Below are 17,229 nucleotides of genomic sequence, written 5' to 3' on the forward strand. Positions count from 1 at the left end.
TAGTATGTAGGTGTCACTGGCGCAGCGGACCAACGGCTGGAGAGAAAGGGGAGGATTACAAGGCGAATAACAATCATAATCAATTAACGTGGATGGCGTCACGCATACGTCTGTCCTGAAACTGAGAACAGGTGAGGCTGAGCCATGAGATAGGATATCTCAAGAAAAGAGAGCAGATAGAACGGCAATCAAACAAACATCGGAGGGGAATATAGCTATTCAAAAAAAAAAGAATAGATAGACGAACTCAGCAAATACAGGTCTCAGAACTATCAGGAAGACAAATGAAAATTGGATAGACGGGTCAGGCGTGGCAACCGACAGACTTGTTTTCAAGACCGGTTTGCAGCTTGCATGTTTCCTGTCAATTCAGCGACCCGTGCCTTGATACGTGCAGCGCGAGTTTCAAAGCCTGGAGAAGACAAAGTTAACATAATACGCAATTATTCAGCGGGGTGGCCCAGGTACTTACTTTCTTCCTCGCTAGTGTTGCCGTCTTCGTCGGCAGTACTTGCGCGGGGTTCAGCCTGAACTCTTTCTGCCGCATTCTTTCGAATCTGAGCCCAACGATCTTGAGAAGCGTTGCCATGGGACGGAGAGCTAGGTGAGATCGGAGAAACAGGTGGGCTAGGATCAGCCTTGGGAGGTGTTTCTTCAACAGGCGAGTCTTCGGGGACGAATGCCGGCTGGTCCACTAGGGGTCCTTGGTCAAACCTCGAGAATTCGCGGTCCGCTGCGACTTGCTCGTTGGTATCGACTCGGGAAAGGGCATCGTATTCAGCCTCACGGCGGATCTGGGGATGATCACCCATGGGTTCGCGAGCTGGCTCTGTAACTTGAGGCTCGCTGGGTTGGGGCTCTGGTGCTGGAACAGCCGCTGGCTCAGGGGCCGTCTCGGTATCAGGTCCGGTGGTCTTCGCAGGAGCTGCGCTTGGAACCGGCTTCTTTTTCAAAGTTGCGGGCCCATTACGACTAGGCGGTTGTTCCTGTGATGCCTTTGCTTTACCCTCTAGCGCCGCGCGCGCTGCAGCAACAGCCGAACCTTCGGCTCCGGTTGGTTTCAAAGGAGGCTTTCCCTCGGGGTCCTTCTTCTTGCTTGTTCCAAACATGCTTTTGAACCCGGTGTTAGCTGCTTTCTTCTTCAGCTTGTGGGGCGCATCCGATTCTGCAGTTTCCTTGGGTGCTTTGGCCGGCGGTTCCACAGCCAGTGGCTCTGTATCATTATTGCCAGTTTTTGGGTCATCCTTGGGCTTCTCAGCCGTGTTTTGTACTTCTGTGGTGGTAGCAGAAGCAGACTCTTTCGGCGGTGTAGGTGGTTGTTTGGAGCTAGCTGCCATCGACGGGGCTGGTTGCTCCTTATTTTCTTCGGCTGCAGCGCCAGTTCCTGCACGAGTGTCGCTCAGATAGGCTGCCCTGTAGGCGTGTTTGTCGTAGTTACTGGCCCATTTCATAGCTTGGGAAGCTTCATTCACGATGGATGGCTGCAGTGTCATCATGGAAATAGTCTTCTTCGGGTTGGATACATCATCTTCCGCACCTGCCTTGGTTCCGTTGGCGAGCTCCTGCTCCTCCCGGTGCTTTTTCTGAAGAGCAGCCGCGGCGGCTTGGATACGTGCGTGTTGATCTGGGGCTATGCTAGCCTTGCTATTCGGGCCTTGGTTATTGGGACGCTTGTAAGAATCCTCCACCGAGTTAATCTTCTTTGCCGAGGACTTGCGGCGCCCGAGTTTGCCCCTTCGTGTCGAGAACCCGAAGAAACGCTTCTTTTCGACGATGTACGCGCCTGCTTCAGGTTCTGGAGCAGCACCCTTGACCTGTTCCTCGAGGACCAACCATTTCGTGTTCCTGATGACCGTTTCAAGCAATGCGCAACGTCCAAAGACCGCTTTCCGCGCAGTGGGCTCTTCGCCTGCTAGACTACTGATCCAAACCCACCAGAAAGAGTCATCTATGTCAAGGTTTGTGATACTAGCCAGCTCACCAGGATCCATAGAAGGCTGGTCGTTGAGGCCTCGTTTGTGAGATTGCGAGCTTTGGCCTCGTACGGTGGCAATTGGCGGCAGGACTTTATCGGGAGGAAGAAGTAGAGGAGCAACAGGGGCCTTGAAAGAGTGGCTGTCATCGCCAAAACCGGACGACATGAAATCAGCCCATGACGGTGTAGTAGGACGACCGAGGTCGCCACCGCCAGAATGGGGCACAGATCTTAAACTACCGCCAAATTCCTTTGGGGCGGGGTTTGAGTGAGCACCATTTTCTTCGAGTGCAGGTTCAATAGCGCCTCCGAATCCAAGATCCTCAAACCTGGACCATGAAGCATCACGGTTTGCCGCAACCGGCTCCTCGACTGCAGACTGGTTGGTAGACGATATACATTTTAGAACACGTAGGCACTCGTCCGTAAGGGCCTTCAGTGGGTCCTCATAGCCGGCGAATTCTTGGAGATGTTCATCGCTATCTCTATATTCGAAGTTCTTCGCACGGCGCAGTAAGGCGAAGGGGGTCGGGGAGACTGTGTCGACAATCATGACAACTTTGGTGGTCGATACCTGGAGAAGCGTTGGTGTTTCAGGGGGGTATTCGGTGGCCTGGACTAATGACTGCAAGGCGATTGGTAGTGTGGATATGCTGTTCATGCCGCGAGGGGCATCAGGTGAAAGCGAACGTAGATAGGCAAAGAACAAGTGACTCGTTGCGTCGGCGGCGCTTTTAAGGGTTAGCAAAACTCAAACACCACCTAGTAGGTACGTGGGATTTCTTGTACCTTGCCCAGTTCTTGTAGGCCGCTTCAAAACCACTTCCAGTGTCATTATGTTCGAACGCCCACCATCCAGCGTAGCGGGAAAGCTTCCGGCCTCCCAGACCGTTGGACTTGCCATGAGCTGCAATGGCTGTCAAGAGATCGAAAAAGTCAAAGATGATTTTGGTCCGAGCGTCCGAGTCTACGCTGATAGGTATGAATGTGGAGAACGCATCACGAGCAAATTGGGAATCTGTGTGAGGTTAGCCCGTGCATACTGTGCACCCGAGCTGCGCAACCCAGGATCTCTAGATCGTACCTTGCTCGCCAACCTTGAACAGTTCGTAAGCCTCCCAGGTAACAACTCCTCCAGGGAGTCTGCTCCAGCACCATTTCAGCACGCTGCATAAGACCTAAAGCCATTGCAAAAAAAGAGCACGCCGAGTAAGAGCCATGACCAAGCTAAATATCTGGGGAATATAGGCTGTGGACTCACCATCGGGTCGGTAAGCCGCAGTTCTTGTGCCAATTCATCTCCAGCAAAAGGCGAGCCTCTTTTTAAAGACTGACCGAAGTAATTCCGAATGAAGGTACGTGCCGTGACAGTATCGGAGCTTGGGCGGAATGGGAGCAGCATGAACGGGGTTTGGAGCGCTGTCAAGGAGGAACGAGGCAATGATCAGCACAAGAAGCAAGGAATCCAATGTTCCAATTCCTCTCAAGGAGGGGGGGTAATCGACATACCTCGTACTTTGAGCTCCTGGGTACAAGCTCTCAGCAGTTGCTGGACCTCTTCTGGCCCGACCTCCGTTCGCTGCCATGCATCGGTCCATGTTGGCTTTGCAGGGCCTGTGTTTTCCGCTGCAGGGGTTTTTGAGTTCTTTTTCGCAGCACTGGAGTCTTTACTCCGGAATAAGCGAGAGAACGAAGGCATCTTGGACTCTGAACTCTCTGATTTTTCTTCCGCCGAGAGACGCGGCCAACAGCAGCAGAGCGGAATGGTAATTGATGATGCCCGACGGCCGAATTAACTGGTTTCGTGGGCGGGTCGGGGAGCGGCGCGATAACACGAGTTGATAAATAGGAGGCCGGCAGGGGAGACTGGCCACGATAGGAATACAAAGGAGGCGGAAAGGCCGCGTGGATTGAAATGAGGGCAAATAATAGAGCTGAACGGCAAGGCTCAGGCGGAGTGGTTTCTTCAAAGGTTAAGGGAAAAAGCAGCGGCCATCTGGGGGTGCCTAAGGATTGCCTGCAGCACAACACGTCGGACGTGCAGCAAGACAGGTAACGAGCGGAGCCACAGCTAGATTGTGGTAGGTGGGCGGAACAAAAGTGGGAAAAAGACGGAAAGAAGAGAAAAAGGCAACGAGAAGAAGGCGAATTGAAAGAATAAAGGAAGAAGAGGCAGGCACCAGACAGAAGGTGGTGGTGGTGATAGTGATCTACTCTCCGCGCTCGTTTCAGGGGCGAAATTTACTACTATGGCCGGATGTCGCAAAATACAGTCATTCTCCTGGAGCCGTGGTTGACCATTCCTGCCCACCCAGAGCCACCACCCCCCGGGCAAATCAAGGGTCGAAATAAGGGCACAGCTGGCTTCTGTCAGGCTCACGATCGTCTGGAGATGCTTCAGCCAACGTTATGGTTGATCCAGCCTGTCAGTTGCTGCGCTGTCAAACAGGGGTCTGCATTCCGAGGGGATTGGCTCTCGCAGCTCCTTAGCAGCCCAGTGGATAGGTTCTGTCATTTCTGCCCTATTCGCGACCCCAATTGCTACGCAGGATATGAACTGATTGCTATCATGAATTTCAAATCCCATATGGCCGAGTTTTCCCACCGCGCTCTGCCACTTTCAGGTGGAAACGGTCTGCCCGATTAAAGCGACGGCCCATCGCCCATCTTCAGGTGCGCAGATGACCGGTCAGGGGCACCGCCCAATCAAAACGCGTTCTAGGTTATGATTTTGCCCGTTTAACAAAATCTAGCCAGGATAGGAAAGTGGCTCTCTCCCGCTATCCCGATGGGGAAGTCACGATCGCCCTGGTCTTTTTGGCCTCAGGCAGCAAGCCTGTTTATTGTGGTGCCTTCTGCTCGATCATATGGCCCATGTTCTGCACGAGCACATTGCACAGTCAGTCTGCGCAACTCGCTTGTGTGGTTGCCGTACTCGAAAGGAGGCCCGGGTCGCCATCTGTAACATGATACCGGGGTCTAGACAAATCGGCCTCTCAGATTAGTTTTAACCGCCTTTAATTTTAGCTTGTGGAGCTGTGGTCAGGCCAGGTGCACAGAGCACTCTCGCTTGGCGGCACAGTGCACACTGACAGAGACAGCGGCCGCAGGAAGCAATAATAATGTATGCTGCAGTGAATGAACACTACAGCTTACCTTCAACAATGCTAAACGATTCTGACTATTGATGGATAGTATAGTAAAGTATGAATACACATGCAACTAGTCATATAGTAAGCAACCTGGAAAAGGCTGTTTATTAGTAAGTTGTGTTAGTCAACACGCAAGAGTTTGCAGTGAGCGAGAGGTGCAATGACGAGGACAGGGCGAGTGAGTGAAAAGACGGGCTCCGGCTTCGAGAGAACGACATAGACAGGGACCAGGACAGTTAATAACTTTGTGACTGAGATCTAGAATCTGGAGCGTCGGGCAGGTAAAAATAGCACGGCGGCTAAAGCAGCGGCAAGGCGGCGGTTATGGACTGCCGCCCTTTCAAGTCAGGCTATCTTTAGAATCTTCTGCGCGTCTCGACCAAGAATCATCCGTTCTTCTTCCATCCCTTCCAGAGTACACCCCATCTGTTCCATCCGAATATTGTTCCTTGTCGATCCCTAGTCCTCCCATCTTCATCTCACCCAAGGTTGGTTACCTCAGGCTCTTGTTCTTGTCTTTGTTTCGCCCCGAAGTTGCCTCCCCTTTGTCTCGCCTTCCCCTCCCCCGACCGGCGCTCAAGCTCTCACCACCCTCTCTATTTATCATCCAGCCCCCAATTAGCGCTCGTTCAATGTACCTCGTCCCTCTATTCCCTGTGTCTAGCTGATACCTTATCATTTCGTTTACTCTTTTTACCTCTTGTTCATCCTTGTTATTCCCGAAGAAGACAAATTATCGCGTATCACGATCAAGAAGCCTCGAGTCTGACAAATGCACAGGAGCCTCCCTGTCGTATCGCGCGCTCCAAAGTCGACCTATCTCGCGGCTTTTCCTTTGAGTTTATTTCGCTAATACGCGCGACTGATCATCCTAAAAGAACGATTTGGTTTTCGGCTCGTCTCCTTCTTTCTCCCTCCCTACAGCCTCCATAGCCTCGGCGCCGCGTGCCTCGTTCGCGCACAATTTCCCCCAATGGGTCGAAGAAAGATCGAAATCAAGGCGATCAAAGATGACCGTAATCGCTCAGTGTATGTTTCCTTCTTACGCGTAATTCCTATGCATATGGGAATTTGGATCCGCATGCCTAACATTGTGATTATCTAGGACGTTTCTGAAACGGAAGGGTGGTCTCTTCAAGAAGGCTCATGAACTCGCGGTGCTATGCTCAGTAGATGTCGCCGTTATCATATTTGGTCACAACAAAAAGCTCTATGAATTCTCCTCTTGTGATATGCGAGAAGCGCTTACGCGATATCAATATGTTAGCTTTGCCCCATCCCAAACCCCGCTACCATCTCTCGAACACGAGATCTAACTCTAGTTTGTTCAAAGATCGGCCCTCCCCATGAACACAAAGGTCCGGAAGACTTCAACGGCAAACGCGATGATGAGGACGAGGACGAAGAAGATGCCACACCGGCCCCTGAAGACCTCCGTGCGCCATCTCAGAATCCTCAAATGATGACCATGCCACCGCACCCAGGCTTTCAACATGTCAACCATGCACCCTCTGCGTCTCCCCCGATCCACAACGGCATACCTTTCGACCCGCGTCACGGCACACCACAACCGCAAGGGGCCTCTAGACCCTCTTCAAGGAATCATTTGCGCCGTGTGAGCTCGAATCTTGCGGGGCCCCCTCATCTTGGGACCCCGCCCCCGCCCCCTCCCCCTCAGAACAACTTTCCATACATGCCTAATCCGACGGTCTACAATCCAAATGCACCTCACAACATGGGCCAACAGGCCCCACGTCCACCACATCAATTTGCGCATTTCGGTCACCACCCTCCGGGACCCCATCACCAACCACCGCCACCTCAGCACCAGCCTATGCCGCCACATTCCATGCCTCAACAGTCGGTGCCTGCTCAACCTATCTCGCAGCACCCTCAACCACATCCACAGCATCACCCACACCACTCGTCTCATCATGCACTTGCGCAACCACCGTCGACCATGGCGATGCACCCGCCCATACCTCATGTGAATCAGCCGTATTTAGCAGATCAACAGCACTCACAGGCCCAGCGCACGACATCCCTTCCTGAAACATCGTCCGATCAGATTCCAACATTGAAAACGGAAAAAGCGCAGTCGCCTCCACTGATAAAACCGCTTTCCAAGTCAAAGAGCATATTTACTCCGATTGACGATCACGGATCAATGCTGGCGCGCAATTTTTTCGGCTTCGGTGAGAGCACGAGTGCGAAGACCGAATCAACCCAGTACGAACCCGAAGAAAAGAAACCACCGCAAAGCCATTCTCCCCCCCCGCGAGCTAGAACCTCAACACCTCTTTCCAAAACTGTATCGGACATCAAGCCCCCTGTACGGACTAACAGTGGACAGTTGGGCTCCAAGCGACCTCAACTTAAAGTTCAGATACCAAGTGAGAACTCAGATCGGGGTAGCGCGACCGCTGAATCCTCATCCTCTGCCGGACAGAAGGCTGCAACCCCCGTCAAAGGCAGCCTCGACCCCAGTCACCCAGGCGTCGTGTTACCACCGCCTTCTCCATCAGCTGGCGCAATACATAGTGCGGGCGCGCAGGGTCCGCCAAATCCGTTTGCTAGACCCCCGCCTCCAGTAACTGCGGCCGCAGCTGCGCAGAATAACAACGCCTACAATAATAACAACAACATAGAGACGCCAATATCCGCATTACCAAGCCGTTTTGTCTCTGATGCGCTTCTTCCGTCACCGTCGAGTTTCTTTCCCGCTGAATGGGGATTTGGGCGTTCTGGACCGGACAGCAATATACTCCCGAGTCCCCTCACATTCCCCACTCCTCAGGTGCAGACTGGCCCCGGGTTTGGCCGGGAAGAAGAGCAAGAGAAGAAACGCAAGAGCCCAGAGAGCGGTCCTAGTGGGGAAGGCGCCGCAAAGAAAGCCAAAACATAGCATCCGTTCTATAATTTCTATTTAATGATGTGATTCCCCTCCTGTGCTAAATGCACAGTCTCTTGTCCTCCTCAGCCCGTTCTCGTTGCATTCTCGCGGCGTTTGGAAATATGTTGGATTGGGAGTATGGGTTTATCGACTTCAAAGATCCTCCCTTCTGTATTATCCATATTGTTTTGGGTTTATTTTCCCTTCCCTCATTCATCTTCACAAAGTCTTGCTCTCTATACCCCTTCTCTGATGTGCTTGCTCTGCGCCTTCTCAAAGTATCTAGTCTTCAGGATCAAACAAAACCGAGTTAATGAAATCAACTCCAGAATGCCAGGTTTGATATATTTCAAACTGTTTGATATTGTGTCTCTCTCTTTTATATTCTCCTTCGTCTTGTTTCGTTTATCACCTGGCGTTCCTCTCCATGTATTCCTATTCCGGGAGCTTTTCCCTCTCTCGTTTCCTTTCTATCTGTCAATGTTTTGGGTATAGGGCGGGTGTTACATTAGGTCCATAATGTTAGTTTGAATCAATAGGTAACGAATTGATTTCTTCTTCACGCGCACTGGCAGGCCCTGACGCTGGTTTGATGATCAACCGCTGCTTCTATGAACAGCCTAAACAACTTAACTCTAGTAAACCAGGGCTTTCGCCTCAACTCTTTCAGAGCTATTTTTGAGTTCATTATACCATGTCTAGATGGATATGAGTCAAGTCTAGATTATCTTTTATTTTGGTATCAAAGTATGTCGCTAGTTGTATTTCAAAAAAAAAAAATCAACCGTAGAAGAGAAACGATTCAACAAACATGTATAAATTTACAAGGCTACACCGTCTCCTTTCCTTCGGATAACTTCGCAGCCCTAGCCCTAGCCTGCGCCTCCAGAATCTCCTTTCTCGCACGCTCTTGCTCCTCCAGCCCTGTCTTCGCAACAGTATGCGTCTTGCTGAGCTCCACAGGCCGAAGAAAGATACAAGCGAGCATGCCAACAGCAGCCATGGCGGTATAGAAGATCCAGATGCGGGAGAGGGAGAAATTAAAGGCTCCCAGAACGACATCCTTCTGGTCAGTTGGGAGCGAGCGAATAAGGTCGTGATTATTCTCGGAGAAGGCGTTTTGGAGGGCCTGCGCTTTTTGTGGGCCAACGGCTGCCGTGATCGTGCCTTGTTTGTTGACGAGCATGTTTTGGTAGATGACTGTGCCGATAACGATGGATATTGCGGCGGAGACTTGACGTAGAAAGGAGAAGGTAGAGGTTCCTGCGGCCATGTCGGATGGGTGGATGTTTGCCTGCAGGGCCACGAGAGGAGCTTGGAAGAGGGGTCCTGTGCCGAAGCCGCCGATGAGTTGGTAGATGATAAGGCGGGGCCAGGAGGCGTATGGTTTCAGGTCGATGAAGAGGCCGTATCCGAGGGTGAGGAAGACGAAAGCGATAGATATGAGTTCGTGGTAGCGACCAGTTTTCTTGATGATGACTCCCGTAACGGCGGACATGACAGAGAGACTGAGGACTAGAGGGAGGACGTAGACACCGCTGAGGATGGGGCTGACGAGAAGGACTGATTGGAAGTAGAAGGGGAGGTAGTAGGAGCCGCCCATGAAGACCATGGAGTGGACGAAGCAGATGAGGAGGATAAGGACGTTGTGCCAGTTGCTGAAGAGGCGTATCGGAATAACGGGGTAGCGGGCTATCTTCCATTCGTTAAGCATCGCGAGGACGTATGTCACTATCCCGAATACGATGAGGCAAATGACTGTTGGAGAGTCCCAGGGGTAATCGACGCCGCCGAATTGAAGACCAAATAGGAACATAAGTGTGGCTCCAACTATAAGAAGGTTACCGGACCAGTCGATGGTCTTGATACCAGCCCATAAAGGAGTCTTCGGCGACTCTATCTTGAGGAAGAATACCAGAATTGCAAAAGACGCACCGCCAATCGGCACTAGTAGGATGTCAGTTTCGGTTGCAGCACGCAGATCGTTCGTGAAACTTACAGTTGAGGTAAAAACACCAACGCCAGGTGACGCTGGTAGTAAATGCGCCACCAACAAGAGGGCCCAAAGCGCCTGCGATAGCCCATGTGGCACCAAAAAGAGCGTAGTAAACCGGACGTTCCCTGCAGACACAGTCAGCCACATACAACCAATGTTTGGAGTATTAATGTGACAAACCTAACACTGAATAGATCGGAGACACAAATATTTGCCAATGTGATAATTCCGCCAGCCCCGGCACCCTGGATCGCTCTTCCGGCTAGAACCATAGGCAGGTTTTTTGATAAGGCACAGATCAAACTTCCAACCAGAAATGCGGCGTTGGCGAGAAGAAGAATAGGTTTTCGACCCCAAATATCACTCACTTTTCCCCAAAGTGGGACAAAGGCTGCGTTGGTCAAGGAGAATGAAGACGCCATCCACGAGTATCCACTTTCGGAGGCATGGAAATCAGCTGCCATCGTCGGCAGGGCTGTAGAAATAATTGTCTGCCAGAGTATCATCGTCAGTAACCGGTGATCTAGACAAAAAGCAGGTATTTCGCCGTACCATATCGAGAGCCGCAAGGAATAGGACGAGCTACATGTTCCAGGATATCAGTTTAGCATTATGATCCGACAATAACACCAGGGGGGAAAGACAGCATACGCAAAGTGCGCCCATAACCACCGCGATCTTCTTCTTCCCTAGTTTCTGCGCCTGAGACGGGACCCGATCTAACTGGTTTTCGTTCGAAGTATCTGGCGCCGCATCGTCTTCCACTCGCGTACGGTCACCCTCAGTCGATGAGGAACGAGGTTTCGCGCCGTCCGACGATTCTTCGGGAGACGTCCCAGACGGTGCGGATGGTTTCTCAGTGGCGCCATAGTTTTCAACCACGTCTTGGGCGCATTCGCCCGTGCTCCGCGAAGCTTCAGGCGCCGCCATTTTCGCAGCAGGGGAGATGCGACGGAAGAAACGGGCGGAGGTGAACAGGTCTGGGGTAGAGAAAAGTATCGGACTTGGCTTTTCCAAGCGGGTCGAGCCGACGGGTCTAGATCAGTCGCGCAACCAGGGAAAGAAACACAGGCTGCATTTCCAGAAGGAACAGTTCAGTATATATACTGCGGGGCACAGAAAGAAAATTATTGTCAAGCAGCGGCCGTCGTCCGTGAGCCCAAGTGCAGCATTAAATTTTATGGGAGACGCAGGGCGGGGACCTCCGACGTTCACATTTGCGTGAGTCAAACGGTCGGCCGCTTTCTCCGAGGCCGAGATGCCATTTCCGCATTCGCATAACGATGGTACGAGATAACAATCCAAGGCTGATCGGCAGTGTCGTACTGCACTCCTCGGGTTTCCCTCTGGGGTCTGCGAGCTGCGGTTCTGATTTGGCCGGAATGCCTTGAGAATAAGCAAGCATGCGGAATAGTGAGACTTGTAGAAAGCTTGGAAGAGAAGCAATTCGAGTCGTCTACAGATCATTGCCTGTTTGGGAACAATCGCTTCAGATATTTCTACAGAGCTTACAGATATCACCGCGAATAAGTATTGTGGTCAGGGTATAATATATGCTGTTCGCGGAATAATACACAAGGGATTAATATACGCAAGGACTCCAAAACCCGACCGGTCTTTTGCGATGGCACCTGTTTCTTAATCTTGTAATTGGAGGATCTCTGCAAGACACACGTTAGATCCTATATTCAATTCATGCATGACCAGTCCGACAGGTTTGACTTACCCGTTAGGAACTCCTCAAAGCTCACCGTGATATACCCATCGCGATCGTCGTCATACCGTTTAAACACGTCCGTCATACGCCGAAGACTTATGCATGCCTGAACAAACAAATCGAAGCTCATTCCCGACGGTGGAGGAGCTGTCGGAGGCCCACTAGCCACCCGCCCCTTCTTTTCGAATGTAGCGAAGAGCACTGTCACGAACGGCTGACTGAGACGATACCCGAACGCCACCAATGCCTTCTCGAACTCCCGGAGACTGATGCGCCCACTACGGTCCTCATCAAACTTGTCAAACAATTCTCGCCACGCTGCCAAGTACCGCCATAACGAAACGAACTCGTCGAACGAGATCGAATTGCTCCTGTTCCTGTCGAACATGCCGATCATCATCTTCACGGTCTTGGGGTGGAACGAAGTGTAGTCACCATTTACCAGAGCAGAGCCCAGCTCCTGCTCGGTAAGCGCGCCTGAATGGGACGAGTTGGCCGCCCGAAACAGCGGGAACAGCTGCTGCGGGTCATCATTGGGAACAGCTAACGGCTGTGGGGTTGTAGGAGGACGTGATGCAGGCGGGGGGCGATTGCGCACAGGCTGCGACGGAGGAGGCCCGAATCCGTAGTTCTGGGGCGGAGGAGAAGGGTGAAGGAGACCGCCAGGTCGTTGTTGGCTTGGGCCTTGAGGCACGTTGGGTAGAGGTCGGTCTAAGGCTGAGCGCGGGGGACCTGCAGGAGGCCGATGGGGTGCAGGATATTGATGAGAACTTGGAGCGCTAGACGGTGCTGGCACGCGAGGTGGGACTCCGCCATGCGAAGGCTGTTGTTGTGGATATCTATGTTGATTTTTCTGGTTTCCTGGCTTAATCTGCATGGCACCGATCATTTGGGCTGCCTAGAAAGATTAAACCGTCAGAGGTGGCCGCAATGTGCAAGATCGGGCTGCCAACGTGGTTATCATACCTGTTCAGGCTCCGCGTGCCTAATTCAACGGGCGCCTATGTTAGCATTTCATCACACTCGAATGTCCCGGTTTGGAATCTCACTTACGCTGGGAGCGCATCTGGATTGTAGGCCTTATTGTACGCCATGGTCGCAACGACTGACGTAGTGCGGGCGCAATTCAGAGAGGTTTAGGGTGAAGAGGAGGAAGCAGGAGCCCTTTTCATTTAGGGAGAGCGAGCATAGCTATCAATCAAGGGAGAGAGATGAAAGAGCGAAAATTGGGCCTGCAGAGAATAAGGAGTTAGGCTCGCACCATTCTTCCTCGCGAGGCTGTTGTTGTCATGAGCGGGCGGAGCCGTGGGTCGTCAGTCGGGGATTAAGGATTAACCAGCTGCCAAGAATCCAACAAAAGCCCTGCCTGCCCTCTTTGTATATCGATACGAAGAATACGCACAGATCCGGGCCCTGCGGCATGAGCTGCTGTTTTCAATATCACATCACGTAAAGGCATGCGCGTTCAGTGCCGTTGAGGCAGCTGTTCGAAGGTTGGAAACTGGCGATCTAGGGAAATAGTGCGATGGCGATCCATGTCCAGTGGTTCCTCCCCGACTGCTAGTTAGTATACAGTATTAATAGCAACACAATCAGGCGCGCTTATTTCTGACGACGACTGAATCGTCAGCTCGTGCTATCTGTCCCACGTGTTCTAACTAAATCTTATATCATATCAAAGGACATAAACTACATAATGTGATCTCCTACGTTAGGTTGAACGATCAGATCCTTCTAATTCTTCATCGAACCCCCCCGTCTGCTGCTTGAGGACATCCATTATCTCCTTCCATGCTTTGGCCTGGAATTGCTTTCCTTCCAGACCTGTAGTAAGCGCGGTTGACTCGCTTGGAACTTAAGTTAGCTTATTCAATAAATATACACGCGGGACCGACTTACTCCAAATATCCGTCGCTTCGCCAACACCTCCCATGCGATTCCAGTCCTTGGTATGTCGCACTGACTAGTGACCGACTTCCTTGTTCTGCTGTGCGAGCAAAGAGCTTATACATTACCCATACAACCAATCGGTGGTAGAATCTGGTGTATTGGCGCCCAAGCGATGACGCGCACAAGCCCGGGCTTACTGTGTTGATAATGACGGGGACTGTCCCATTCTCGTTTCGCAAGCGCCCAGCTACCGTCTTAAGAACATACTCCAAAAGAAGCTTCGACACGCCATATTGCTTCGGACCGCTGAAATTCTGGGCATCGTTCAGATGTTCCAGTAACGGGCCGTCCGTCTGGAGACTCTTCGCTTGAACCCGAACAAACTGCTGGCTCGAGACAACGCTCAAATGTGTCGGGTTTGGATCTGACGAACAGCTCCTCAACTTTGGAAGTAGCAAAAGCGCTAGCAGAGATGTAGATAGCGTGTTGACCTGTAACGTCTCCTCCCACCCTTCGGAAGAAGTTGTGAACTCCCGATTCCAAAGCCCAGCGTTCAGAAGCGCAACATCCAACTGCTTCAGCGCATTGACGCGGGATGCAAAATTCTTCACACTTTGGAAACTGTTCATCTCCAGCTCCCATACCTGTACTACTCCGCGTCTGTCGGTTCGTTTCTCAAGCTCTGTCTTGGTTGCTTCACCGCGCTGCAGGCTTCGGCTGCCGATGATCAATGATTCCACCCCTAGATTCAGAAGCTTGATAGCTGCTTCAAATCCAAGCCCGGCTGTCGCACCGGTCAAGACGACCGTTTTCCCCGCGAATGAGACGGTTGGTTCTGTCGGCGGGTTGAATTGTGTTCTGAGGAGTCGGATTAAGCCCGCCATGATGTATATGCCAACTCGTTGCAATCAATGGATGTGGTTGCTGTATCCAGGATATCGAAAGAGAACTAACAATGTTGCAACAATATCTTTGTTACTCAATATTATTCCCCTTAGCCCCGGAAGATATAAAATATCTCCTCGAAAATGTGTGCTGTAATTGAATCATGACGTGGAGTCCGTTGTTCAGGGAGCCGAGTTAGTTGATTGCTAGACCCGCTTCGGCGTCTGGGCAACCCCGCTGTGCCTGGGGCAGCCCAAAAGAGCTTGAGGATACGGATACGATATGGGCTGAACGCTTAGACGAAATGCAACGACTGCCTTCAAAGAGGCTCGTGATGCACAAATAGATGACTTATGTAACTATATCTTCAAAGTCTACCTTCAACGCACCCCAGTCCTGAGTTGTTGGGCGAAGAATGAGAATTCAGAGAAGCCGTCTCGATAAGAAAGCCCCTATCCTGCAACCAAACTGTATGGTAACAGTTTCAGGAGGGAAACCAGAGCCAAGTCCTCTGAATCATGAAAACCCCCCGATTGCAGCGGCAGGCCATGGTGATTGAATCGTCGCCAGCATCTCTCATTTGTAAGTAGTTGCCTTAGGCCTGAACTCCATACAAACACAGCAAACATTGATGCGATTTGTGTACCACCTTTCATCACCAGCGAGATGGGCTTGATGATAAATTGTATACCTCAGTCGGTCTGCATTATAAATTCAGCCGGGTAATTCACTGTCGGTTATTTTAATTTACATTGTAAGCGACTCACATAAGGAATTACCCGGACAAGCATTACACTGGGGTTTAGCACTTCTCTCATTCTGTTTTGCCAGCTTCTCGTTTATATATCTCCCACTACAATTGAGTCATTTTGTGGTCTATTCTATTAGACAACAGCCACCAGGTTTGTGGTTTACACAATTTAAGTACTCGAAACAAACATGAGTTCTGCAGCCAACGAGGCCCAAGAGCCGACAGATGGCCGAACGTGGCGTCAGTACTTCCCCAAAGGTGATCTGTGGGTGTTTGGTTATGGGTGAGTCTGGCACTTGATACTTAACTTAGACGCTCGTTGAGTTAACCTGTCGATGAAGGAGTTTGATATGGAAGCCTCCGCCTCACTACGGTATGTTCAGACTTCCGCGGTGTAAACTGCAGACTCGGTTCAGAATTGTTAATGAGTACTGCAATAGACCAACGGGTGCCAGGGTATATTGATGGATATGTGCGTCGGTTCTGGCAGGTTAGTTGGCCCCATATCAACTTACCATTTTTTTAAGTCTTTGTTTACTAAGCTAATATTACGGGATATATAGGCTAGGTAAGCGTCCACAGAAGAGAAGATGGTCAAGCGCAATCTAATCGAGATGCACCTTGCAGTACCGACCACAGAGGAACCCCCGAGCAACCAGGCCGCGTGGTAACAGTGATTGAACGTGACTTTTGGGAGACATTGGATGATCCAGTACGTACCGCTCCAATTAAAATTAGGTACCTATCTACCAACTAACACCCCAACAGCTAGCCCACCTTGATGCCGAAACAACCCGCGTCTGGGGCGCGGCATACCACATTCCCGCCTCCCACGCCGAGGAAGTTCACGACTATCTCGACGTGCGGGAAATAGATGGGTACAGCGTACACTACACACCCTTTCACCCAGTGACAACCACGGCGTCTACTAACACAGACCAACCCGGCTCAACGTCGCCAATAACATGCATGGTGTACATAGGGCAGCCCACGAACCCGCAATTTCTGCGAGACTCAGCGCGCCGCGAGCCTCAGGATGTCGCGGAGGTTATTAGCCGCGGCCATGGACAGAGCGGGAAGAACACGGAGTACTTGTATTTGCTGGAGAAGGCGCTTGAGGGGATTGGGTTGGGAACTGCGGATGGGCATGTTACGGATTTGGTGAAGAGGGTCAGGGAGATAGAGGGAGGTGGTGAGGCGAGGAGGGAGGAGGAGAAGGCTGAGAGGGATGTTCGGGAGGCGTTGGCGGAGGGTGCAGAGGGAAGGAAGGATGTGGACTTGTCGGAGTAGGGAGTCTAAATTAGATTGTGGTGGATGGTGGCTGTTTAGATTGCATAGATGACTAGATTGAATTTAAGGTTTGTGTGCGGGAGCTTGATCTTGCGTACGATGTTTGAGTTCCATGTTTCATTGGATTTCGTGGAAGCACTGTAACAAATTCCCGGCCCGTCTTCACGCAGATACAGATCTAGTTAACAAAGGGAGATTGCGAACTTGAATTTCCACTTCGTTTAGAGGTTCGGATAATGAGTGCCCGCGCTGTAAGAAGTTGGTGCTGCAATCAAGACTTAGTGCTCAGTATCATGACTGGTTGTTAGCAAGTCAATCGCTAGTGCGTGTGTCTGATATTATCATGGCAGCAGAGTGGATTCTATCAAAGCGCTCGAAAGAGCCATGGGTAGGCTTCAACGCTTCGCTGAAAAGTGCCACGCGGGAGTCGAATGTAGAAAACCTGCGTGTGGTGAGTCTACTCTCTTCTACTCGTTGATAGATCGCCATCATATGGGATGCCAGATTAGATGTCAACCACTAGCTGAAACACACCAAAATTCAAAATAACGCAACGCAAGTATTCATCTCGTCCAAAGGTCATGAGGATCAGCATTATTCATTCCATCCAAGCGTCACCACCCATCAAAACTAGGTGTCATGGACTGGATCATGTGTCGGCAGTCTGTATAACAAGGAAT

General features: G+C 51.2%; 6 protein-coding genes across 6 annotated transcripts; 2 read left to right on the top strand and 4 right to left on the bottom strand.

The window, feature by feature from the left end:
- Positions 1–443: 443 nt before the first annotated feature.
- ASPSYDRAFT_146126 (uncharacterized protein) lies at positions 444–3,674 on the bottom strand (the record flags this gene model as incomplete). Its single annotated transcript, XM_040841590.1, has 5 exons — positions 444–2,706; positions 2,765–2,993; positions 3,060–3,153; positions 3,237–3,394; positions 3,485–3,674. 5 exons carry the CDS (start codon positions 3,672–3,674, stop codon positions 444–446), a joined length of 2,934 nt encoding a protein of 977 aa, XP_040704562.1.
- A 2,426-nt stretch (positions 3,675–6,100) lies between these two features.
- On the top strand, positions 6,101–8,032 carry rlmA (SRF-type transcription factor RlmA; the record flags this gene model as incomplete). The annotated part of the gene is made up of 3 exons (XM_040841727.1): positions 6,101–6,156; positions 6,233–6,389; positions 6,461–8,032. 3 exons carry the CDS (start codon positions 6,101–6,103, stop codon positions 8,030–8,032), a joined length of 1,785 nt encoding a protein of 594 aa, XP_040704563.1.
- Positions 8,033–8,732: 700 nt separating this feature from the next.
- Positions 8,733–11,399, bottom strand: ASPSYDRAFT_42535 (MDR family MFS transporter). Its single transcript, XM_040846472.1, has 5 exons — positions 10,668–11,399; positions 10,569–10,598; positions 10,197–10,507; positions 10,020–10,141; positions 8,733–9,967 (listed from the first exon to the last, which is right to left on the bottom strand). The coding sequence occupies exons 1-5, from the start codon at positions 10,944–10,946 to the stop codon at positions 8,850–8,852; spliced, it is 1,860 nt and encodes a 619-aa protein (XP_040704564.1). The 5' UTR covers positions 10,947–11,399; the 3' UTR covers positions 8,733–8,849.
- A 255-nt stretch (positions 11,400–11,654) lies between these two features.
- ASPSYDRAFT_29282 (uncharacterized protein) lies at positions 11,655–12,827 on the bottom strand (the record flags this gene model as incomplete). Its single annotated transcript, XM_040844625.1, has 4 exons — positions 11,655–11,677; positions 11,743–12,631; positions 12,700–12,718; positions 12,787–12,827. 4 exons carry the CDS (start codon positions 12,825–12,827, stop codon positions 11,655–11,657), a joined length of 972 nt encoding a protein of 323 aa, XP_040704565.1.
- Positions 12,828–13,444: 617 nt separating this feature from the next.
- Positions 13,445–14,507, bottom strand: ASPSYDRAFT_147566 (putative short-chain dehydrogenase/reductase family protein; the record flags this gene model as incomplete). The annotated part of the gene is made up of 2 exons (XM_040841728.1): positions 13,445–13,580; positions 13,633–14,507. The coding sequence occupies 2 exons, from the start codon at positions 14,505–14,507 to the stop codon at positions 13,445–13,447; spliced, it is 1,011 nt and encodes a 336-aa protein (XP_040704566.1).
- A 940-nt stretch (positions 14,508–15,447) lies between these two features.
- ASPSYDRAFT_29284 (gamma-glutamylcyclotransferase) lies at positions 15,448–16,549 on the top strand (the record flags this gene model as incomplete). The annotated part of the gene is made up of 6 exons (XM_040844626.1): positions 15,448–15,542; positions 15,601–15,632; positions 15,715–15,749; positions 15,823–15,827; positions 15,899–15,971; positions 16,028–16,549. 6 exons carry the CDS (start codon positions 15,448–15,450, stop codon positions 16,547–16,549), a joined length of 762 nt encoding a protein of 253 aa, XP_040704567.1.
- Positions 16,550–17,229: the final 680 nt, after the last annotated feature.

This window comes from Aspergillus sydowii (assembly GCF_001890705.1).
Source record: "Aspergillus sydowii CBS 593.65 unplaced genomic scaffold ASPSYscaffold_3, whole genome shotgun sequence".
In the NCBI taxonomy this organism is placed as follows: domain Eukaryota; kingdom Fungi; phylum Ascomycota; class Eurotiomycetes; order Eurotiales; family Aspergillaceae; genus Aspergillus; species Aspergillus sydowii.